At 42.2% G+C, this 24,916-nt stretch overlaps 1 protein-coding gene across 1 annotated transcript in view; it reads left to right on the top strand.

Moving 5' to 3' along the window:
• Positions 1–13,469, top strand: part of LIPC (lipase C, hepatic type) — a 139,994-nt gene extending 126,525 nt beyond the window's left edge. The window contains exons 7-9 of the mRNA XM_046655460.1: positions 5,996–6,113; positions 7,640–7,858; positions 13,305–13,469. Coding sequence (XP_046511416.1) covers positions 5,996–6,113; positions 7,640–7,858; positions 13,305–13,416 — 449 coding nt within the window. The 3' untranslated portion in view covers positions 13,417–13,469. The remainder of the gene's footprint in view (positions 1–5,995; positions 6,114–7,639; positions 7,859–13,304) is intronic.
• The last annotated feature ends 11,447 nt before the right edge of the window (positions 13,470–24,916 follow it).

Consider the following 24,916-nt stretch of genomic DNA (forward strand, 5'->3'; position numbering starts at 1 on the left):
CACACACACACAACCCTCCTCACCCCTCACACGAACTGACACACACGCACTCACTCCTTACTCTTCACACACAAGACAACATTCCTTGGCCTTCACATACGCGCATACAAACACTTCTCCTTACTCAGCACACACACACACTCCTTCCCCCTCACATACTCACACATGCCTCTCCTTACACACTCAGACACTCACTTCATCTCACACACACATACTCCTTACCCTCACACACACACACACGCAACACAATACCCCTTGGCCTTCACACACACACACACACACTCACACACTCCTCGATCTCTCTCCCTAGCAGAAGGGGCAACTACCCATTGAGGCAAGCAGTCAGTCTCGTGACATGGGGCACCACATTAATGGGGCGGTACTGTTAAGCCCACACGTGCCCACCAGCGTGAGCACACAAACCTATGCTTGCAAACCCTCACCCCTTTCTTTCCTCCCTTGAGCCTGCTCTGAGTCAATTCAGCCAGGCCCGCAGCACAGTAACCCCCTGAACTCACCATCCTGGGGCCCCTGTGATGTTTGCAAAGAGTCATGGTATCTCCCAGAGCCAATATCTAACGATTCAGAATGACTTTTCCCAGGAGGCAAAAAAAAAAGAAACAAAATACTCTCTTCATAAATTCCACAACCTGATGCTCACAGTGGCTGCCTTGTGAAAAGAAATTTGTTTTTTTTTAAAGTGCCACCAGTGGGGACCACACGAGATTAGATTCCAGGGTTTTTGGGGATCTGAACCCCAGGAGGACTGCCTGGTGAGGAGGCTCTCCAGAGGGGGACATCTCTGCTCAGGTGGCGTTTGCAAGGTCTCACTCAGGGTTAACGCGCTCTCTCGTGCATTGTTTCTTTCAGACCTGAAATCATTTCTCCTGCCTGGACTGAGGAATGTGTTGTGCTGCCTTCTCTGCAGTCACAGGATCAAAAGCATTTTCCCTAAATCATTTTTTAAAATCCTCATTAAACATGCCATAAGATAAAGTGGACAAAATTACTCACACTTTTCCCCTTAATCTTTGTAACAGCATCGTTGTCCTGGCGGGGTGAGGGGGAGTAGGGAATGATGGCAACTTGTCTTTTTTTTTCTTTTTTTTCAAGAAAAACACAAAGCTCCAAAAGAAGAATAATTAATTCTCAGTACAAAAGGCCCTTTCCTGTTTTAAAAAAATAATTTTCTTTCAAGATTTCTCCAAAAAAGTCACTTTCCTAGTTCAGGTAATATGGGATGCCCCACACTATTAACGTGCTCTGAGTTCGGCAGCCCTGCGCCCTCACCTCCGGGCTTCCTCCACAGTCCAGGCACCTTTTGTGAGTTCACTCAGGCCCCTCACAGTTTACACACCTTTCGAGGTTCAGACCCCCTGCACAGGTCCCACCCAAGGGAGACACTGCGAGGGGGACAGATCATTCTCCTTCCTAAGATGTGAGAGCTAGGGGGCCCTTTGCCATCATGTCAGCCGACCCCGGGTTTTCTGCAAGCACCTTGCCCCAGAATCCTGGAACCATGACATCTGAGACACGGCAATCGATCTCCTCCTCCTCACAATGTAAGAACAAAGGAAGACAAAAACCCATCTCCAGGGCAGGGACGTGAAACATTCATCCCTGCTCAGGGGCTCCACATTCAGGGCACAGACAGGAGAAGTGATAGACCAGGATGGATGTCAGCGGGTGGGAGCCGCAGGCACTCTGTCTTGGTGGCTTCATTCCAGGCAGGTTTGGGCCGCAGCTTCTCTTCAGGGGCTGAGCAGTTGCCATTTGCTTTCAAAGGGTGGATTCAGCTTGCTAGAACCAGAACCCCAGGAGAAAGAGGGAAAGGTCATTTGGAATCAGACACCGGAGTTCGAATTCTGCTCTACTTCTAACTATCCGGTGACCTTGGACCCATGTCCAAATCTCTGCCTCCTTGTCTGTAATTCACCAGGATAATTGACACCGTATCTGTCTAGGTCTCAGCAGAAAACAGGATTCCACTCGCCCAGGTCAGCTGAAGAGAGCAGGCAGGACTCCTTACAGAAGTGGCGGTATTAAGGAAACCATCATAGGGTGTGGACGCACCCCAATCTAACACCAGGCCCGCAGGGGAGGGAAGAGCCCTGGAGAACTGGAGCTGCAGGGGAGAGGCCGCTGACAGCAGCTATTCACAGCGGGGTTACTCCAGGTCGGGCCCCAAAGCCAGAGGGAGCAGAGGAGAACACCCTGACCTCTCTCTGCTCTGCCCTGACCTCCTGCCAGCGGCTCCCCGGTGGTCGGTCCCAACCAGATACCATCCGGCAAGGGAGCCCAGGAGAGGCAGGCCGTGGGGTCACATCCTGGGGCTCAGAGCTGGGCAGGGAGTGGATGGGGAAAGCAGGAGTGGGTGTACCAAATGGAGTCTAACCAGCGTGTTATCCTTCTTTCGTCTTGTTATGAGGACCAAAATGTACGCAACATACGTAAAATACTTAGTATGCAGGCTGGTGCATAGTAGGATCTCAAAGAGATGGAATTCTGGTTCTCTTATTTTCTTTCTTAACACTTTTCAAAGCTTTTTCTTTTTCTGGTAAGATTCTAATTAGAATACATGCTTATTGTAGAAAATGTGGAACTTGCAGAAAAGCATAAAGAAGAGAATAAAAATTACCTGTCTCCCCTCTCCAAAGAGCACTGCTCATATTTTTGTGAATGCCCCTCGTTCCGTGCATTGTTTTATCAGGGTTAGTCTCATGTTAGAGATACAATTTGTATCCTGTTTGTTGTTTGGGGATTTTTTTTCCCCACTTCTTTCATAAGCATTGAAATTGTTCCCAAAATATCCTTAGTGACTTCCTACGAGTAAATCACATGGTTGGGACTACGAACTGGGAATCAGCAGACTGCCGTCTCATTGCAGCTCCGCCAGCTCTCAGCTGCGTGACAGTGGACAAGTGACTGAACTTTCCTGAGCTTCAGCTTCTTCGTTTGTAAAATGATGCAGAGGGAGGATAAAGTTTAAACATCTTCCAAAGCTGCTGTAAAGAGAAATGAGATAATTATATGAAACGATTAGCTCAGCGTCTAGGACGTCATGAAGAGCTAAGTGGTAGCTGTCATAATTGTCGGTACCAGTCCATTGTCATTCCTCTATTAGTGAATATTTAGGGCTTTTCTGATTTATTTTTAATGAAATAATTCTGTTATGACATTTTTGAACTTAAATCTCTTTCCACCCTTCAGCGCTTTCCTTAGGGTATGTAAAGCTATTGGTCCCAGGTATAGACATTTAAAAACACAAGTTCTAGAGCCAGGTGGCCTGGGCTTACATCCCAGCTATGCTACTTACTAGCTGTGTGATCCTGGAAAAGTCACTTAACCTCTCTGTGCTTCAGTTTCCTCGTCTCTAAAATGAGATAGTACTAGTATCACCTGTTGTAAGGATCAAATGAGATAACAGATGCAAAACACCTGGCACAGGTAAACAAAACAAATATTAGCTTGGGTTATTATCATGCATACCAACAATCACGTTCTTTTACTCATTTATCCCCAACAGCTTTTATCCCTGGGCCGAACATCATTTGGGTCGACTTCCAATTAATGCGTATTAAACGGGATTAAAATGGTTGCTCTGAGCATTCCTTGCGTACTCTGGAAGATGGCCCGCCTCCTTATGAGGGGGTTAACCAGAGGCCAGTCCTCCCCCTCATCCTGTCCACATCTTAGCCACCCCCCTCTAATGATGGCCTGTGTCTTCGGGAGGTCCTTTCCTTTTTGTCTCAGTCCAACTTTTAACACTGTTCGCTTGTTACGGAGTTCCCTAGACAGACCCCGAATGGTGTAAGGCCTCTCCAGAGGCTTCTGGGATGATAAGCCAGAGTCCCTCTTTCCACCACTGCCACCTAAGGATTTAGGGACACTTCCTTGGATTTGGGCCCACAGCCCCTCTCTTATTTCTCACCCACAGTCTCATAGTCTTGAGAGCATCAAACTACTTTATTCCAGGCTAGAGGGTTTGAGCACCTGGTATGTACAGGGCACCGGAGCAAATCCACCATGAAACCCAAATGGGAAGACTGTTTAGGCCAAAATATAGGGCTGTGTAAATAATCCGGAAACCCAGCAATACAGGCATACCAGGACACTGCAGCTGGGGTGCTGGCAACACTCCGTTAGCAACAGCTGCTGCTAGGTTAGTGGGCAGCTACTAACCTCCAGTGGAAATACACCATTCGGGAGTTAATAGATTGATTCACGAAGATGATAAATTGCCACACGCTGGGTGTGTGGGGTGGATGATCAAGTGGCTAGTTACATGATCTGTGATTTCCAGTAGGAATTCTTCCCCAACAAAACTTGAAACTCAGGTTTTGAATTCTCAGAGGTAATTTTCATCTTGCTAAGTGTTAATACACATCCTGATACTCCCAAGCAAATAGTCAGTTCATTCATCCCACAAATGTTTAAGTACCTACTACATGCAAGGTACTGTATCAGGATTAGTGGATTAATCCTTCTCTAGAACAGGAAAGGCAGATACACAGCAAGTGCGCCATAAATCCCCTATCCTTTGCCCAAGAGACAGCAATCTTCCCAAGAGCCTGGACATGGTCTCAGACACCGTCTCAACATAGGGCTCTAGAAAGTCCTACCAATCAAATGGAATTGACACGCCATTGAACCCGATTGCAATCTAGATGGTAAAACAGTACAGGTACTTAGAGAATATGGAGACAGCAACAGAAAGAAGTCTAAGTAGCCATCAGCCATCATGGAATGAGGTGGAATAATTTTGAAAACAGCCCCACGGCTGGTTGGTGTGACAGTGCAGGCTACGCCAAGGCCATCTTAGGAGTCTCAGCAATAGGTCCAGGCTAAGAGCATAGACTTTGCTATGTGACCTTGAGCAAGTCACTTTACCTATCTGAGCCCTGGTTTTCTTATTTATAAAATGGTGATGGGACCAGCCTCGTGGCCGAGTGGTTAAGTTCATGCGCTCTGCTTCGGCAGCCCAGGGTTTCACCAGTTCGGATCCTGGGCACAGACACGGCACCACTCGTTGGGCCATGTTCAGGCAGCATCCCACATGCCACAACTAGAAGGACCCACAACTAAAAATATACAACTATCTACTGGAGGGATTTGGGGAGAAAAAGCAAAAAAAAAAGATTGGCAAGTTGTTAGCTCAGGTGCCAGTCTTTAAAAAATAAAATAAAATGGGGATGATAATAACAATACCTCCCTTGTAGGGTTATTATGATGAATAAATGAGATGATGCAACGTAAAGTGTTTAACAGTACCTAATAGTAAGTCATTCGCTTTTATTAATTAAATATAGACAGTATCTAGGCAAAGAAGAATAAAATGTTACCCTCCTCCAAACGACCCATTAGAAGGACATTCTGGACATTTGATAAGATGGAAAACTTTTAGACCTGAGTTCTAGAATTAACATTGTCTTATTTCCATTGGAAAAGGTGCTCATTGAACCCCACAGAGCTGGTTTCCCAGGACCTGTCCCAGAATATAGGGATGTGGTCATTAGGACATATACTTAGCTGGAGCTCTGCCTCACCCTGAAACTGAGCCCATCCAACAGAGGCAAAAGTCAACAAACATGGCGGTGCGTTCTCTTGCCTTTGTCAGGTGCCTAAAGGGCATCTATCTTCTGATTCATGAAAGGGGACCCTTGCCAAATATATGGAAGAGTCCAACAGGACTGCATCCAGAAATTGGTGCGAACACCAGATAGATTCTGCTCCTATTCTGCCTTCTTTTATTGGATAATATTATTATATTACAGACACAATATGAGTCCTGTGTAGACGTTTAGGAAATACAGTGAAGGAGAAAGAAGAAAATAAAAAGCATTCATCATCCCACCACCTAGGGGAGAAAAAAATTAGGATATCTATCCATCCAGACTTTTCTCCCTGCATTTTTAAATTGTAAAAATATGAGATTTTTAATTAAAAACCCCTGCTTAAATTCTCTCTCTCTCCCTCCCACCCCACCCCCCTCTAGCCTATCATTACCAGTTCAAGATCCAGTTCATCAACCAAATGGAGACACCAGGAAAACCAACTTTTACCATGTCACTCCTCGGCACGAAAGAGGAAATGCAGAAAGTGCCCATCACTCTGTGAGTACAAGGTGCAGCCCTGTCTATGATGGTGACACGCTTAATTTTCTCAAAGGGTCGGGATAGACTCTGTACTTTTTAAGGGTCAGGCCAGACAGAACTTACTCTCTCAGTCCCTTATGACTGCCCCAGACACCCTGCCAGAGGGGACATCCACCCAGGTCCTGTGCCTCATCTTCCCTCCTCAGCCTCATCCAGTCCCTCTGGTTGCTTTATGTTGGCGCTGCCTGTGTATGTGATGGGCCAGTGGCCCCATCCGTGTCCACAGTGTAGGAAGAACCAAGCAGGGAGGAGTGGGGAGGGCTGGAGCAGGTGTCCACAGGAAGGCCCTGAGCACCTTTCCAGTGAGTTCTGAAACCCATAACCCAGAAATAAAACTGGAATCGTTCAACTTGGCACAAATTTCCCATCTCAATCAGCCTGCACTGCCAGCCCTCCCCATCTGTCCTTCGCCCTGTTACACACCTGCTCACAACACGCCTCTCTCAGAGGCTCCCCAGCTTCACTGGCCAGAAAAGGCCCATTGGCTGCTTTCTCTCAGCATCTCGACCCTGAGCATGGGCTCTCCCTGCGAAGTGACACTAGCCGTCCACCCGCTCCAGGGACAGTCCTCGCCTTCCCAGGTGAGGATCTCTGATCGTCACACCCACTCAATCATTCAGCAAGTATTCGCTGGTGCTGTGCACCAGAGGTTGAGGGGACCCTATCCTTAGGCTGCCCCTGGCCCAGGGGGACTGGTGGATTCCAAATGATTCTTTACAACATTCTGCGGGAAGAGCTATGACAAGCCGCACAAGGGAAACCTCTATCCATCTGTCTCTCTAAATCCAGCGTTACCCCTGGATAACACTGTCTCAGATCTCTCCCCAGGGGATTGTTCTAAATAGTGGAAAGGGCAGCGAGCTGCTCTGTCAAAGTTGGGACATTTTAATGTCTTAGAGATTAGTGAGTAAAGCTGATAATGATACCTAAGGATCTGTGTTTAAATCTTGCCCCAGATTGGTGCATCCTTTTTATATGTGGTTTTCTATCGCTGTTATACTTTGTTGTTTTAATAGAAGTTTCTGTTCACATGGGGAGAAAGAAAAGCATTCCTGGGGAAAGAAAACCATGGGGTGGCTCTCCTGTGTTAACCAAACTACCGATAGCTGAACTGCTCAGAGGCCATTGCCAAATCCCCGCTGTCTCTTTGGGGGCAGTTTTCCTGTCTGTTAACCTAGGAACCAGGATGCCTGAGCTAAACAAAGTTAAGTAGATTCATTATTACAGACCTCTCGGAGCCTTTTTAACATGCTGACACAGAAAGTAGTGTGGTGTTCCCAATAGTATTGGTCTAGAAAATCCTTTTTATCCCAGCACACTTATTGCTATCTCGATTAATAGTCTGTCCAACACCAGTTTGGGAAATGCAGCAGAAAACACCGTCCCAAGTCACTCAGGCAACCTAATGCATCCTGAACGTACCTCAGCATCACTTTGCTGGTACAAATAAATAAACTGTGTCTGGTTTCCTTTCTATCTTCAAGGGGCGAAGGCATTACTAGTAATAAAACCTATTCCTTTCTCCTCACACTGGATTTGGATATCGGTGAGTTGGTCATGATCAAGTTCAAGTGGGACAACAGCGCAGTATGGACCAACGTCTGGAACACGGTCCAGATCATCATCCCATGGGGCAGAGAGCCCCACTACTCAGGCCTTGTTCCAAAGAGCATCAGAGTTATGTCAGGAGAAACCCAGCAAAGGTGAGTGCTGATTCAACCTCCTCCTAACATCTACTAAGCATCTACATGTGCCAGCACTTTCACAATTTAATGCTTGCATGTCTCTTATGAAGTAGACATTATTACATCCTAATGATGGCATAAAGATGCCGGGAAAGGTGCAATGACCATCCAAGTTCACACAGCCATAGGTGAAAGGACCAATATTTGCACCCAGGTCTTCTGATTCCCAGGCTAGCCTCTTCCCACTGCCCGTAGTTAACAACTACCTGCCTCCGGAGTTTGAGAACCACCTCACTAGCCCAGTGCTTTCCAAACTTCGGCATGCAGGTGGATCACCAGGTGATGTCAGTGCTGCTGGTCCTAGGACCACACTTTGAGTGGCAAGGACCTGGATGTGACATTTTGTTGTTGTTGTTTACCCAGAGAAATGCTTTTAACAGATCGCAATCTCAAAATCTCACTCTGTGAGGGTGACTTTCAAACCTTAGAGTACCAAAGAATCACTGGGGAGCTTATTAAATATGCAGAATTCCCAGACCCACCTGCAGTGTTTCTGATTCATTGTGGTCTGTGAAGGACCCAGGGCACACACTTGTTAATAAGAGCCCTGAGAAATCTTGATGTGGACCAATGGATTACCTTTAAGAAGTCCTGCCCTGTGTGATTTAACATCTCCCTTGGCCCCAAAGTCCCCAGGGACAATAAGGGGTTGAGGCGGGGTAGGGAGTAAAGGAAAGAAAGGATGGTCCAGCTGCTCCTTCTGTCTTCTCAGCAGAGCAAAAGGATGCCCAGCATCTTTTGCCATGGCAACCATGATTTTCTATAGTTCTGCAGTTCTCCATGAAAGGTGAACTCCATCCTTCCCCAGATCCTTTCCTCTCTCCTCCCCCCTGTATTCAGGAAACTTGTCTCTCCTCTCCCACCTTCCTTTGTTGGGAAGCCCATTTATCTCTCTTGCTTGTCCCCAGTAGAGATGGAAAACAGCAGGCCTCTCACCTCTGAGCTGCACTCCTCTCTCACCCCTTGGGTTCCACTGCCAAGAGCAGGCCCATGGCAGATTTATGCCCCCTGAGTCCCTTATACAACCGCACTCTGAGATTTTATCTCGCCGGGATACAAAACCCCGGCAATTACTAAGAGCATACTCTGCAGTCTGCCAACAGTTTCTCCACGTGATCAATTTGAGAAAATTAAACTGCTTCTCTCCTTGTACACACTTAGCTATTCTCGCATGACTTTTTGGCCCCTTAGAGCAGCTCTACTTCTGAGCACCACCCTCCCCGCCTTCTCTCAGCTAGAGAGCAATTCCTCTGTTTTTGTGGCTGTTCACCACGACAATTCTATGTGACTTGACCTGAAAGGCTGTATAAAATGCAATGCTACCTCTCCACTGGTGCTTACCCACATGGTTCTGAAGAAGGAAAGAGGAGAGGGAAGGGAATGGCTCTTACAGAGCTCCTACTGCACTGGGCACTGAACTACGTGCTCTGGAACATTAATCCCACATCATCTTCCCAATGGCCCTCTGAAACGGGCCCTATTGGCTGCGCAGATTAGAGACCTGAGGCTGACAGAAGTGACACAGCTTGGGGACATTGCTAATGATTGTCTGGGCCCACATCGGACTCAACTTGGTCTGACTCATTGCCCGTTTGTTGCCTTTGCATTGATTATTTCCAACAGCTCCTTCCCTCGTTAGTCTTGGCACCATTAATCTGATTTTCCTTAATCTAATCCAGCAGAGTTGCAGTGCTGGCCCTTAATATATATGAGCATCAAACCCTTCCTTGAGGCTGTAGGAGCTACATGCTGAAAAGAGGGGAGGGGCTATGGGACCTATAGATTTTTAAGTTGTAAGTGCCCTGTGCCTCCTCTGTGTCTTCACAGTACCAGGCACCATTGGGGGATACCAAAAAAAATCTGAGATGTGGCCTTTAGCATTGAGAAAATCCAGGACCTAATTAGGAAAACAAGATGCATTAATTTTACTAAAGATCTGCTCCATCCAGAGCTTCTCAAACCTCAGTGTGCACAAGAATCATCTGGGAATCATGTCAAAATATAGGTTCTGCTTCAGTAGGTTGGGGTGGGGCCTCAGATTCCGCATTTCCAACAAGCTCCAGGTGCTGCTGATGCTGCTGGTCTGCGGACCCCACTTTGAATAGTGAGGGTCTAGTCTTGCATGGTCTAGGAAGCCTAAGAGGAAAGACATCAGCTCAGGTTGTTGGTGGTGGGTCTGTGGTGCAATGGGCTTTGCAGAGGCCAAGAGGCGTTCCCAGAGAGCTAGGCAGCAAGCAAAGCAATATGTAGGCAAAAACCAGTGACTACTGCATCGTCCAATCCTAAACTCAAATTTTGACCTTACTGCTTACCACCTATGTAGCCTCAGAGAATAACTGCACCTTTCTGAGACTCAGTTCTTCAGAAACGAATGGGGATTATAATACGTATCTCAGGAGACTAATAACAAATACCTATTTTTAAGTACCTTCTACAAACCAAAATCCCAGAGCCAGGATGTGAACCCTAAACCTTGTGCTCTTAATCTTTCTAACTAACTACAAGGAAAACAATTAGTTGAATAACTTGCTCTGTGCCTCCATGGGAGGAATTCATTGAGGGTGATTTTCTTTCCCAAAGGCACAAAGTCAGGGATGAGAGGTTTTGTGGTGGAGTGAAGAGGAAGACCAGAAAATATTGGTCCTATAGCAGAACATATTGGCCTTTTAGGAGGAAAACCGATTGGCTAAACATAATGAGAAGATGTTCGATTTCCACAGTAATTATATAAATGCAAAACAAAATCAATGAAATTATCACTGGTTGCTCATTAGTTTGTCAGGAATTAAAAGACAGATAACATCCAGAGCTGGCAAAGGTGTGGAGAAATGGGCATTCTCATAAACTATTTGTGGGAATGTGAATTACACAGCTTCTGCAGGGGAATTTCATTCAACAGCTAACACGGAGTGAGCACATACCTCAGGCCAGGAACTGTCATGGGCACCAGGTACACAGCTGTGAACAGAAGAGACAAAGCTTTTGGTCTCGTGGAGCTTATATTATCAAAATTTTAGACATATATAATACTTTGGCCCAGAATTTTACTTCTAGTGTCTATTTGGGAGGAATACTCAAAATATCCACAAAGAATATATATGTAAAGAAGTGTTTGTTGCAATACTGTTACTGAACCAGGCTCGTTTTTGCCCATCGCCCAGAAAGCCAAATACCAAGACAACAAGATTGCAGCAGAGAAAGGGTTTTTAATCACAAGGCAGCCAAGCGAGGAAACAGGAGAACAAGGCCCAAATCTGCCTCCCCGAAACTGGGGACTTGGGGATATTTATGGGGTAGGGAGCAAGGTGGTCTGAAGTGTGGAGATAGATTATTGGAGGTGAGGAGAGGTGAGGTAACTGATGATCTGCGCAAGCATAGTCAGACTTCATGCCTCTTCACAGGACACATGTTCACAAAATGGCGGCCTTAACATGACCTGAGGGTGGAGTTTTTAGCCTCTTGACGTCAAAAGGTCACTTATTGGGCATCTGCGCGGCCCAGTTGATGGGTTGGTGGTCTCAACTGGCCTGAACTGGACAACGGGGTCCTAAGTCCTGAAAAAACAGCTCAAACACCCATTACCATGGTGACCCAGGTGCCAGGGAGATGTTATCTATAGGAACCCAGTGGGAGTCAGACAGCGTATTGCCTAAACAGCACAGTTTACAATGGGCGGGTTAAACAGCTAAAAGCTATAATCGGTAATTGCAAAAAAGGGAAAAAAAACTTCAGTTACTAGCTACGTAATCATCAATGGCTAACTGTTTACCTATTTCAACATTTTTTGTCAATAGTAAACCATTGGGAAAATCTCAATGTCCATCAATAGGAAAATGGCTAAATGCATTGTAGTATACCCACACAATGGAACGTCATGCAGCAGGTGAAAAAGAATGAAATAGATTTATATGTACTGATACGAACAGGTCTCCAAGTACATTATTTGATAACAAGGAAAAATTTTAGAAAAATACATCCAGTATAATTCTATTTCTATAAAAACATCTTCACGTTTGCATATGAACATTGATAGATATGTAAATGCATAGAAATGGGTCTGGAAAGACGTAAACCAAACCAAATGAAAGCAGGGAGGGGAGTGATACTGGTGAATGGTGATGGTGGAGAGAATCTTACATATTTGACTTCATTTATTTCTTTACTATTTGCATTTTTCAAGAATGCTTTGAAAAATTACTCATAATACTTTTTATTTCAGCTTTGTTGAGGTATAACAGACAAATAAAATGTAAGATATTTAAAGTGTACATCATTGTGATTTGATATACACATACACTGTGAAAGGATCCCCCCCTCTAGTTAATTAACACATCCATTACCTCACATGCTTATCTTCTTTTTTTGCAAGAACATTTAAGTTCCGCTCTCTTAGTAAATCTCAATTATACAATTCAGTGTTATCAACTAGTCACTGTGGTTTACATTAGATCCTCAGACCTTATTCATCTTATAGCTGAAAGTTTGTACCCTTTTACCAACCTCTCCCTATTTCCAGTCCTGGCAACCACTTTTCTACTCTTTTTATGCGTTTGACTTTTTTTTTTAGCTTTCATATATAAGTGATACCATGCAGTATTTGTCTTTCTCTGTCTGACTTATACACTATTTTAATTTTAAAAGCCTGATTTAGTAAAGACTTGGCCGAGATGCAATTCAAAGAAAAAGGAAGCCATAAACTAGAATTCTCTCTGACTACTGCTAATTTTTTTCCTAATAGATGAGACTGAAGTTAGTAACACAAAATAGTGTCTCAGGCCAAGCTAATGGTCAAAGCGGTCTCACAGTTGGTTTCCAAGAGAGACCCAAAACAATTGTGATGCCCTCTTTGGCTGGACAGCGTCTGCACCTATAAGAGGAAGGAGGAGGGCTTACCAGGCTATGCTGGGCAGAGGCTAGTGATAGTGGCCTCCGGCCCAGGGACCTTTAAGAACAGCATTGACAAATCGGAGTGTGTCCAAAGAAGGAAGGCTAGAGAGAGAAGCCCGCCCGTGAGGAATAGTGAAGGAACTGGGAGTGTTTGCCCTGGAGTCCGGGCGATGGAGTGAATGCGAACAACAGTTACCCTCAAACCTTCCAGGAGCTGTTTCAAGGGAGAACCAAGGAGGACTGCCTATGGGACCCAGGGTTCTTACAGAACTGGCCCCGACCCCCCCCCCCCTCCCCCCGCCAGAGCGCAGCTCCAGGAAGCCTTCCCCTGATTGCTTTCACTGACTTGGGTTTTGTTTTACTCAGAAGTTACGAAAATATTTGCAAACATAAGAATCTAATTTTTAAAAAAACATAGCATGCATTACATCAATTGAGTATTTGACAAAGGATGAAACACTTCAGTAAGCTCCATCTAAAAACTTAACGCTGTGTTTGCTTTATGTTCTCTGTTCAGAACGACATTTTGCCCAGAAAACGTGGATGATCTACAGCTTCACCCAACCCAGGAGAAAACCTTTGTGAGATGTGAAATAAGCTCTAAAAAACTGAAGCGAAAGAACAGATGAGCTTTAATGAAGACCCAGTGCAAAGAATAAATGATCTTATTCCTTATCTGAAATGGCTGTCTTATTTGGAAACCAAAGTTATATAAAGAATCTTGCATGAAGTTTAGATTTATAGGGAGATTACATTTCACTATTATAAACTAAGCTTTTAAAAACTATATTATGTAACAATACTCAAATATTAGTTTAACCAAAAATTCCCCAATTTTATGTCTGACTGAATGGTAATATATGCAAATAAGTACAAATGTAAGAGCCACTTTAAACCCGTTGTTCTAATTTAAAATGTCTTTTACAATTAAGTCAGATTTCCCATATTTCTTTGCTAGTTCCTTCTGATCAGTTTTTTGAACCATGCTGGAAAAGTACTTCTTTATTACATAACTAGCACTTCAAAACAGTGAAGTTCCAATTAGTCATGGTTATGTGTCCCAAAGTACACACCCTTTAAGAACAATTCAGCTACTAAAAGAGGAAAAATTCTACTTAAACTGTTAGTTGCCATCATATAAATTGTACAATTATTTCACTGACCCAAACAAATAGAAGTAGAATTTTTCTAAAGCTACTAATGATAAATGAAAGCTGGACAGTTGGTCATTTTAATAATTCAATTACTGTTTACAATTTTCCTCTTTTGCTAATGCTTGCAACAAAAGCTAATGGAAAACTTAGAATTCTGTCTCAAAGAGTTAGATATTAAATCTTACAGTGTCCAACACATGAAATAATGATATTTCGACCAACAAATTCTACCACAAACACGTGAGGGAAATACGAGATGTGTTATCACTTGCATATGTGTTTCAACTCATTCAGAGAAGTTAAATGCTGTGCACATTTAACCACCTAACCTGACACTCATATGGGCTCAGCTCCCTGCAGTTCATAATTCACATGCTCTTCCCCAGAGCAGGGTAAAGCAGGACTGGCGAACACAAAAATCCTGAAGAGAGGTCTGCCTCTGACTAAATTAATTTAAGATTATCTTGCATGATTCACTTTTATTTCCCTTGGAAAGATCCATGAAACTAAAGGATATGGGGGTGTGGGGCAGGGCACAGGGAGGAAGAATGGCTGGGTCAACGTTGCATTCTGTCCTGAATGCCCATCTCACCTGCAGATGTATCCGACCACACCTTCAGTGTGTGTCTAGAAATGATAGATGTTAAAATGAACGACATATTCCATTATGTCTAAAGCACTAAGATTTACAATAAAATCATGTTTGCATTGGATTGGCATGTTCCATCACTAACTATCCAGAAGGAATTTAAAATATCACTTTTAAAAAACAGGATGAAAACACTCTTTGCTGTATACCCTAGACAGTCTATGACCATCTATACCAAAGACATGGAAAAGAATATTCCTATCAGCCTTGAAATCATTACAACCAGAAACAGCCCACTGGCCACCAGGACGATGCACAAATGAACTGTGGTATATTCTTACTCGAGGTTGTTAAACTGCAGCGAAAAAGGTAAACCAAACTACACACACAATGAGAACAGGGCTGACTATTGAGGAAGGCGGCGAGGCTTCTAGGGGCAAAATTTAAGGAGGCACTCATGGGTTTGTGCATTTGCACAAAGACACACAAAATATATATAGTGTGATACAAGCCAAACCAAACTACGTCATTAGGGATGGATAAATAGGTGGTGAAATTCTAAATAAAAGCAGTAAAATCACTAGCACACCAGTGACGCTGCGGTAACTTTAGGAAGGAGGAAGCGCACGCTTCCAGAGTTCCAGGTGCCAGCCAGACTCTACTTCTCACTCTGGGTGGTGGTTGCACAGGTGTTCACTTTTATAACCATTCTTTAAACTGTACATATATATTTTATGCACTCACTTTTGGTACAAACGTCACATCTTGCAATACGAAGGAAACAAGAAAATAAAGGGCAGAGTTAAAACCAACATTTTTCTACTATAATGTAATATTAGCGTTTCAATACTAATATGGTTTCCCACAAAATATAATTAGAAATTATTTCATCTTTAGTAGGAAAACTTGAAGTGACACAGTACATCATAAAATGCAGAGACTCCATAAGCAACCGACACGACAAATGGTTAACTGGAACATTTGGAACTCCTCTTGGCTCGGGTTATTTTCACTTGGGAAGATGTGTTCATCGACGTCACATTTTCTGAAGTACATCTTTGTAGGGAAGTCAAATAGGGAAACTGAATAATGCAGCCACATCTGTTCATTGCACATGCAGAATGCTGGCTCGTGCACTGATTATATGCACCTCTTTCCAAAAAATCTGTATTTACGAGCCCACTCCGGAAAGATAACACTAGCATCTTGTCTTTAGGCAAAAGCCTATTTGTGATTTTACTTATAAGAGAGCACAAGGAAAGAAATGGAGCGTCGATGACACTGCAGCTGGGCACTTTGAGGTGCGTGGAGTCGGAGCAAAGGAAACAAGTACGCTGTTCAATGCTAAAATGAATGCCCGATCCTCCACAGTCCTCCACAGCAGAGCTGACTGTCCTAAGCGGTCACCTGGATGATGGTACCGCACATATCTTGAAAGCTTTGATTGCAGTTACACATGTCTGGATGGCAAAGCAAGAAGCCAGGCTGCCCAGTGCAATGCCTGCTCTCCACAGAGCCTGGATTAGAGGGGAGTCAGAGGGATGGGAAATAAAGAGACAAGCAAGAGGAAGACCAAAGAAGTCAAACCCGAAAGTCACCGTCTGCCTGCTGACCTTATCTCGTACGACACGCTTCTAGAATCCCAATGACCTGTACATGATGAACGGCCCCCAACGCACCTCATTCCTTCCCATCTCTGCCTTTTCTCAAACCTCCTTCCTCTTCCTGTCTCCTCCAGAATTTCCCCCTCCCTCCCTGCCTAACTCAGTCTTGTTTATGTATCCAGGCCTGGTTATTTTCACCAGTTGTTTCGGAGCTCAGTCCAGCCCACAGGGATCTTCCTCTCCTCTGAATGCTGGCTGCGACGTCAGTGCTGCTCCCTGCCACTCTCTGGGCCTCAGTGATTCGTGCCCTGCTGATTGTCCTCCTACCTCTCGGTCCCCTCTCTGCTCCTTGCCCTCTACTCAAACTTTCAAGATTGGCAGTCACACGGCCTAGGCCTCCTTCTCTGCTCACTCGGTTCTCTCTCTTTAAGCAATCTCACCCCCTCCCATGGCTTTATTTATGACCCATATGGGCCAACCAGTCCCACGTTATAGCTCCCCTGTGCGTTCTCCCCTGAGCTGCACTCCCATATATCCAATTGTCCATTCCACCGTTTCCCTTTTGCTGCCTCGCAACCTCAGAATGTTCAAAACTGAACCAACCACACCCTCCCTGCACCCCGAGCCTGCTCCCCCAGCCGTGCTCCCCGTTCTATAGCTCACGAATGTCATCACCACCCGCCAACTGCCGATGCCAGGCGCTGGGGGTCATCCATACTGTTTCCTCCCCTTTGGCCTCTCACAGTCAATCACCAAATCCCATGAATTCTACCCATATTTCTTAAATGTTTCTACATCTCTCCACCTCTGCCGCCATCATCCTATCCCAAGCCACCATTCTCTCTTACCTGGATGTTTCCATCACTTTCTAACTCTTCCCGCTGCATCCATCTCTTTCAGTCCATTCTCATCACAGCAGCCAAAACAATCTTGAAAAAAAAAAAAGAGTCAGATCACGTCATTTTCCTGCTTAAAGCCCTTCAAATAACTTCCCAATGCTCTTTGGAGAAAGCCCAAGGCCTTCAGTCAAGTCTCCCGCAACTTCTCCCTCCTCCACCACATCGTTCATTTTCCACCAGGTGCCCACCCAGCCTGCACATTAAAACTGCTGCAGAAGGTTTAAAAACCACCTATCTTGGCCCCTAGAGGTTTTCATTTACTTGGTCTGGGGCAAGGCCTGCCTATTGAGACCTAAAAGCTTTCCAGGTAATTCTAATAGGCGCTAAGTTTGAGAAGCGTGGGTCTAGACACAGGGGCCATCTTGCAGTTCCTTCAAAAGTGCAAAGCTCTCCCCTGCCTCTGGACTTTGCCCATTCTGTTGCTTACCCCTCCTCCTCTTCTCCCAGCTTCTTCCCATGCTTCCGGTCCCAGTTTAGACGTTATTGCTTCAGGGATAATCTCCCAAGGATTATCCCGCCCACACAAGTTTATATCAGCTCCCCCTGCTAGATACATTCTTAACATCTTTTAATTCTTCTGGTAAAATTATATGCCATGTGGAGCCAAGAACAAAATGAAAAATCAGTAATACCAATCCTGTCTTTATATAAAATTTTGATATTTTATTCATCATAGATTTTTGCATTAATTTTGATTTTTTTAAAATACTGCGTTGATAACAGAGTTTTTTGGTGCCCCCTTTAAACTATGCACCCAAGGCAAGTGCCTCAGTCACCTCGCCCTTGTCCCAGCGATTTGTGGGACCATTGATTTTACGTCCATCTCCCCCACCAGACTTGAAGCTCTGTGAAGTCAGGCAGAGTTTCTGGCTCTTCACTGCGTTATCCCAAGTGCCTTGCCCACTTTGGCACAGACTTAGCATCCCATGAATACGTGTTGGATTAACAAGTGACAGTCATCTTTTTACAGTTACGTCTTATCTTTCCCATTAAATCATAAGCTTCAACTACTGTATCTGTTCAAGACGGAGTTCACTGCTCCCTCATTCTGTTCACAAACAAAGCCAGGCTCGTGTAAGCGTTGGCTTCCTTTCCCACCTCAAGGGCATTCTCCTCTCTTCCCGCCCACGAGCCTCCTCTAGGCCTGGCTCAGCCTCTGCCTCAGTCAGTTCGTTAAAAGCCCTGGTGTTCCTTGACTAAAGTTTTACTTTTCAAAGAGGTCTATCACAAAAAGGATTTTCTAGAGACTCAGAGCTATCTTCATGCCAAATTACTTAGAGTTGGGAGTGACCAGAAGGGTCATCTAGAACAGTGCTTCTCCAACTGCACTGTGCACGGGGACCTTTCAAACGCCGTTTCGACTCAGCAGGTCTGCCGTGCGGCCTGAGATCCTGCATTGCTAGCAAGCTCCCAGGTGATGCCGGTGCTCGTGCCACCACTGCTGGTCCCCAGGCCACACTGAGTAGCATGAATGTAGACCAGTGTTTCTCACTCTTCCCTGAGACAGACATCACCTAACACGTAATACAACGCATCATGAAACACTGATGAAAATCCAGCTGCCCAGACCCCTCCCTGAAGATTCTAACTCAGGGGGTCAAGGACAGAGCCCAGAGACTTTTGTTTTTCACAAGTATCCTGGGGAATTCTTCTCATCAGAAAAATCAGAGACAACACTGAACTAGTCCAAAACCTTCCTCTCGAAGGAACATCATCACATCTGTGGCCGAGCGTCTCCAGTGAAGGGAGTCCCTACCCTTATAGGGAGGAAATCTGCCGGCCACAACTTCCCCTCCTTGGTTTCTTCCTTGGAAGCCATAGAGACCGAATTAATGCCTCCAATAGCTGAAGACGGTCTATGCGAGACTGCGAGCAACTCGAGGGCAGACGCTGTAATGTGTTCTTGGGTTTTGTTTGTGCAGTTGTTTTAAATTTCTCATTTTAAAGATGTTTTACAAAAGCATAAAGCGACATGTGAAACAACGCAAAGATGTGTAAAGAGAAAATTATTCATCTCCCTACATCCAGCTCCTACCCCACCCCAGCGAGCCGGGTGGAGAACAGTAACAGTGTGTTAGTGGTTCCTTCAAATATCCACAAGCATTTATCCACACTCAGGGCTTTCTGTGTTCTTTTCTCCAAAGTAGAATCATGGTATGTAGACTGCTCTGCAACTTGCCTTTCTTTCTTATTTTTTAATTAATTTTATATCATTAGTGTCCTTGTAAGTCAGGAGAGATGGGTCTTTTTTCTAATTTCTAATAATAAGTAACAATTACTTATTCTAATAAGTAATTCCAACTCTTAACTCTAATAAGTAGAATTACACATGCTGGAGGGGTTAGTACCATATTTTTCCTGCTCTTCTTGCTTGGGCCAGTGTCTTGTCCCCTAACCCACGTTAACAACGTGGGGTGTAACTGAAATTTTTCTAAGGTCATAATCCTGAACATCTATACAAATTCTTCCATAGAGGGGAGTCGTCATTCTTTTACAAAAATGTAATTATAGTATACATTCTTTTCAGCTAATTGATTTTCTTACTCAACAGTACCTGAAATCTTTCTAGGTCGATCAGTATAGCTCTCATTATTTTTGACAACTGTGTAATATTCTACATTGTAGAGGTGTTTTAATTTATTCAATGAGTCTCATAGTGACGCGCCTTCACTGTGCTTCCAGCTTTTTGCTCCTCTGAAAAATGCTGCATTTAACACACTTATATATAGATATCCTACATATGCACATTTATAGGAAATATTTCTGGCAGTGGAATTGCTAGGTCAAATGATAGACTTTTTTTAAATTTAATAGAGGTTGCCATATCACCTTCCTAAAACACTGCAACAATTTGCAGTTCCACTGGCAATGTATGAGTACCTATTCTCCACTCCCTACCTCTGGGCAGAAATATTTATTGCTGATTTTAATTTCTGCTAGTCTGACAAATGTAAGTGATGACTTTATTGTAACTTTACTCCAGTTTTCACTACCTACTTTGAGAATTGAGAATATTCCCATATGCTTATTGAACTTGTTTCGCTGTGAATTAATTGCTCAAATCCCCTTTTCTGTTAGAATCCTTGTCTTTTTCATGTCAGTTTGTAAGAACTATATATTTTATGAAATATATTAACCCTTTATCTTTCAGTTTCTTTGCAAATACTTTTCCAAATCTATTCCTCTGTTGATTTTAACTACAGTATTCTTTGCTATACCATAGTTTAAATATTTTTGAGGTCCACAAAGTCTAACATTTCTTTTATGACATATGGATTTCCTGACTTGGTTACAGTTTCTCTCACCATTGAAATGCAAATTGTACAAAATGAAGATTTTCTTCCAAAATTCATGTTTGTTTTTCTCCCTTAAAGGCTTTAATCAATTTGAAAACTTTTTTTGTATATGGTGGATAGAATGCCAACTTTATTTTCTTCTATATAGATAAAAATGGAATTAACATTATCTATTAAATAAATTAACTTTTCCACCCTAAATTGAGATCCCACTTTAATCATAAATTTAAAGTACATACTGGGAACTATTTCTTAATTCTCTATTTTGTTACATTGATCTCCTTGTTTATTTCTATTCTAATCATTCTTAACCGATTTCAAAGTCTTTAATTTGTTTGCTTATAGGGGCTTTTTTATAGTTTATTCTTGGGCATGTAGTCTTTCATATGCACTTTAAGGTAGTTTTACCCAATTCTCCTAAAATCTCAGTTAATATTCTAATTGGGAATACATGAAATATAGAAATAAGTACAAGGAGAATTGACCATTTTGTTTTATGTGGTCTTCTCACACAGGAACATTGTATGTTCTCCATTTGTTCAGAGCTTGTTTCACGTCCTTCGATAAGGTTTTATAGTTTTTATTTTTAATGTTTATTTATTCCTAAGTATTTTAATTTTTGTCAGTATTGAGAACAGAATCATTCATCCCATTTCTTTTAATAGGGCTTATGACTAGTGTACAGAACAGCTTTTGGTTTTTGTTTATTTATTCTATACTTGTCTGCTTAAATTATCTTATTAACTCTACTTGGTTGGTTTTTTTTACTAGAATCTCATGGTGTACAATCATTTCATCACCAAAAACAGAATATAAACTATTTCACTTTTTTCACCTTACTGGGTTTGCCAGAAGCTCCAAGACAATGTTAATCAAGAATGCTGATAGTGGACACTGCTGTTTCATTCTCGAGATTAGTTAAAAGTTTTAATGTTTTGCCTTTATAACATACTATTTTTTTTAGTTTTGGCGAGTAAACTTCACTGTCTTTAAGTGGTTTTCTTGTATTTTTTCTCCCTTTTTTTTGTTGAGGAAGATTAGCCCTGAGCTAACGTCTGTGCCAATCTTCCTCTATTTTATACGTGGATCACCACCACAGCATGGCTGACAAGAGGCGTAAGTCCACGCCCAGGATCCAAACCCACAAACCTGGGCTTCCAAAGCGGAGCACGCCAAACTTTACCACTAGTCCACAGGGCCAGCCCTTTTTTCTTCTATTTTTTTTAGAAGTGACTGCTGAAATTTAGGAAATGCCTTAGTAATATATGTTTTTTCTTCTTTAGTTTGTTCATAAAAAAATGTTGATAGATTTCCTGATACTGACTCACACTTGCATTCTTGCAATAAATCCTCCTTGATCACAATGTATTTTTTCATAACATTGCTGGACTTTACTTGCTAAAATTTTATTTAGCCTTTTGCCTTTATTTTCATGAGTGAAACTGATCCACACCTTTTTTTGGTGCTATCATTTTCATGCTTTGATCTTCTACAGCTTTCATCTATGGACATGAATAGTTTAGATAATATTGTGATGATCTTTATATTTTTTTAATTAGAGAAAAACTCAGCTGTTAAACCATCTGGTCCTTGTGCTTTTGCATGTAATATTCTTCAGTTTTCAGCTTTTACTTATTTATTGCATCAAATATTTATTTAAATTATTTTGTGAAATACCTTCAAGCAAGAGAGGTACAAGTTTATATATGATCACAATAATGAGAAAATGAAGGCATAGCATTAAAGCACAGGAAAAATCACAAACTATGCTCTGAAACTCTAGTAATTCTCCCTGAGGTAACTGAAGCAAATGCACACATTTTTTGTGGAAAATAAGATTAAGCCACATGAATGCTATGTAGTGTTCTGTCCAACCTTATGTTTAGATATAATCCACAAAAGGAAAAAAGGGAAACCAATAGACTATAGTTTAGTTAACTGTCAAGAGAAACTATGCTGGAAAATGGTAATTTCCCTCCCAATTTCTAGAGATACTCTTTTTAAGAGTATACTTAAATATATGCTTTTAGACAGCAGATTTGGAGTAATTCTAAGTTCTTTCAATTACTGGTAGATTGGAGGGTTCATTTATTGCATGGTTGATGCTTTGTGAACAGCCCACATGTTTGTTTTCTACCTTATACCCTGAAAGTCTAAACGGAATAAGATGTACAATGAATCTTATTACTATTTATACTTTTAAACAATGATATACAATGACATGTGTAGGCCCATAAACTTAGGAATATAATGAAAGGTAAGGGATCTAATGCTCTTTAAAAACAAAGAGTTTCTAAAAAGAAACATGTAGTGAACCACAATAAGTTATTTCTGTAAGAAGTCTTCTGACTCTACCCTCTTCTAGGCTAGAATAAAATTAGTAAAATTGAAAGATCACAATAACAAGTATAAATTACATCTGGATTCTTATGATTTTAGTTAATTAAAAAAAAAGGAAATACAGGACAATGCTTTTTTCTCCCTAAGAAGGAAGCTTTTACTTTCACAGTCAGGGCCAGGACTAGAGGGAGGCAAGCCAGCCACCTAGGTCACCAAACCCAAGGAAGCAAGATTATGTAAGTGCGAGACCCTCACTTGTGCGGCCCTGAGGGTGAGTGCTTCTGTAAGAGTGAGGTGGCCGGGGTGCCAGGCTTGGCACCTGCATGACCTCGTCCTGTTGAATTTTGTACCCTCTGCTCCTCACTTGCATCTCATAGTCCCAACTCTGTTTACATTTATTCCTTCTTCATATTTTCTTTTGCTTTATTTTGTTCTTTCCATAGAATTTGTTCCACAGAAAAATGAGAAGTATTTTCATTTTTAGTTGTTCTTCTTTAATGATAATGCTATGTAAGTTTATAAATTTTCCTCTGAGGACAGATTTTGATATAAATTATTCCCCTTTTCATTGTTTTCTAGATAGTTTGCTGTTTGAGCTCTATGTTCCTCTTTGTTCCAAAGGCTATCCAGGAAGTATTCCTTAATTTATAAAAAGGCTATTCTAGACATTTTTAAATTACTTATTTCTAATTTTATTGAAAGTAGCTACAAAAATCTCTCATTTCTAAATTCAGTTAGGCTTTCTTTGTCATCAAGCACATAAACAATTTTTATAATGTTCTATTGGATATATGAAAAAATTCTGTTTTTTACTTGAGGGACTTAAGATTATGTATCTATCAAACTGAGTATGTTGATTGTATTATTCTTCTGTGTCCTTTTTTGTATATTAGATCTGATTCTGAAAAAAAAGATTTGAAATATACAATAGTTTTATCAAGTTGTCTTTGCATTTATTGTTTGGTACACATAGGTTTACTGATGTTAATTCTGCATATGTACCTTATATTGTTTCATGATATCCCTCCAATAGTGCCTTTACGCTTAAATTCTTCCTTGTCTGCTATTAATTTTGCTCTTCCTATTTTCTTTTTCATTATATTTGTTTGGTATGTTTGTCCATCCCTTCATTTTCAACTTTTCCTTTATATTTTGTTTCTTTAAAATTTTGTTTTAGGGTATTTTTCTCTAGATAGTGTATAGCTGGCTTATTTATATTTTTAGCTCAATCTAAGTGTCTCTCTTAATGTTAAAATCCAGTCCATTCACATTTAGCATGATTGGATTTCTCCTGCTATCTTATTTATTTATTGGCTTTTTTTACTTATTTCCTCCATTTACTCTATTTATTTTTGCAGATTGATCAAGTTGATATTATTTCCCCTTTCCATCTTGTTAATATGACTTCTTTTGTAGATTTCCATTCTATTTCCAGCTACTTTCCATTTCCTGTTGCTCATAATCAGATGTTTCTTTATCATTATATGAAAGCCAGACATATATTTCTCCCACGAAAATACTCTATTCCTCCACTGCTTCCACTCAAACTTTAGAATACTTTCACTGTCCCCACCAGTTCCACAGCCACTCCCCAGATGAGACCTTTGGAATACTTCCCTCCTTTCAACCCACCCCCAATGCCCACATTTCCTGAGATTCACTTATTATTTTTAGTTCTAGACTGTTTTTAGAAGAGTTCTCAAGGCAGATGGTGATGCAATCAATTCAGGAAAAGAATAGACTTCTACAGAGTGGATGATCCAGTCACGCTCAACGGTCAGAAAGATGAGCTTCTCTGGGCTTTGAGTATCTGGGTGCTGGTAATTACACCCTGATTTGGATAATGATTACTTTTACCATTCACCTAAGATTTTATATTCCCCTGGCCCTTCCCCACTCTTCTGGAGACTTTGACTCTGAGTTAATTTGCTCACTAAGTAAAACCAACTGGTAACATACTCTTGGGTTATTTTGCAAGACTGAGTGAACTGAAGGTATAGGAGGTCTGCCTAGGTCAATTTCCATACAGTTCTTTTCTCTCAGTTTTCCATATTGCAGCTTCCAGTGTTGTAGATAAGTGGTTCAATGCTAGGATGATTCTTCCTCCTTTAGGAATAACTTATTCTTCTCTGTGGGAACTTAAGATTTTTCTCTATTTTTGTAGCTCAGAGATACAATACGCCTAGGAGTCTTTTGACTATCAATCTTTCCTGGAACTCTGTGAGATGCAAGTCTCTCTTCAGCTCA

The sequence above is a fragment of the Equus quagga genome, chromosome 2 (genome assembly GCF_021613505.1).
Source record: "Equus quagga isolate Etosha38 chromosome 2, UCLA_HA_Equagga_1.0, whole genome shotgun sequence".
NCBI classification, from domain to species: domain Eukaryota; kingdom Metazoa; phylum Chordata; class Mammalia; order Perissodactyla; family Equidae; genus Equus; species Equus quagga.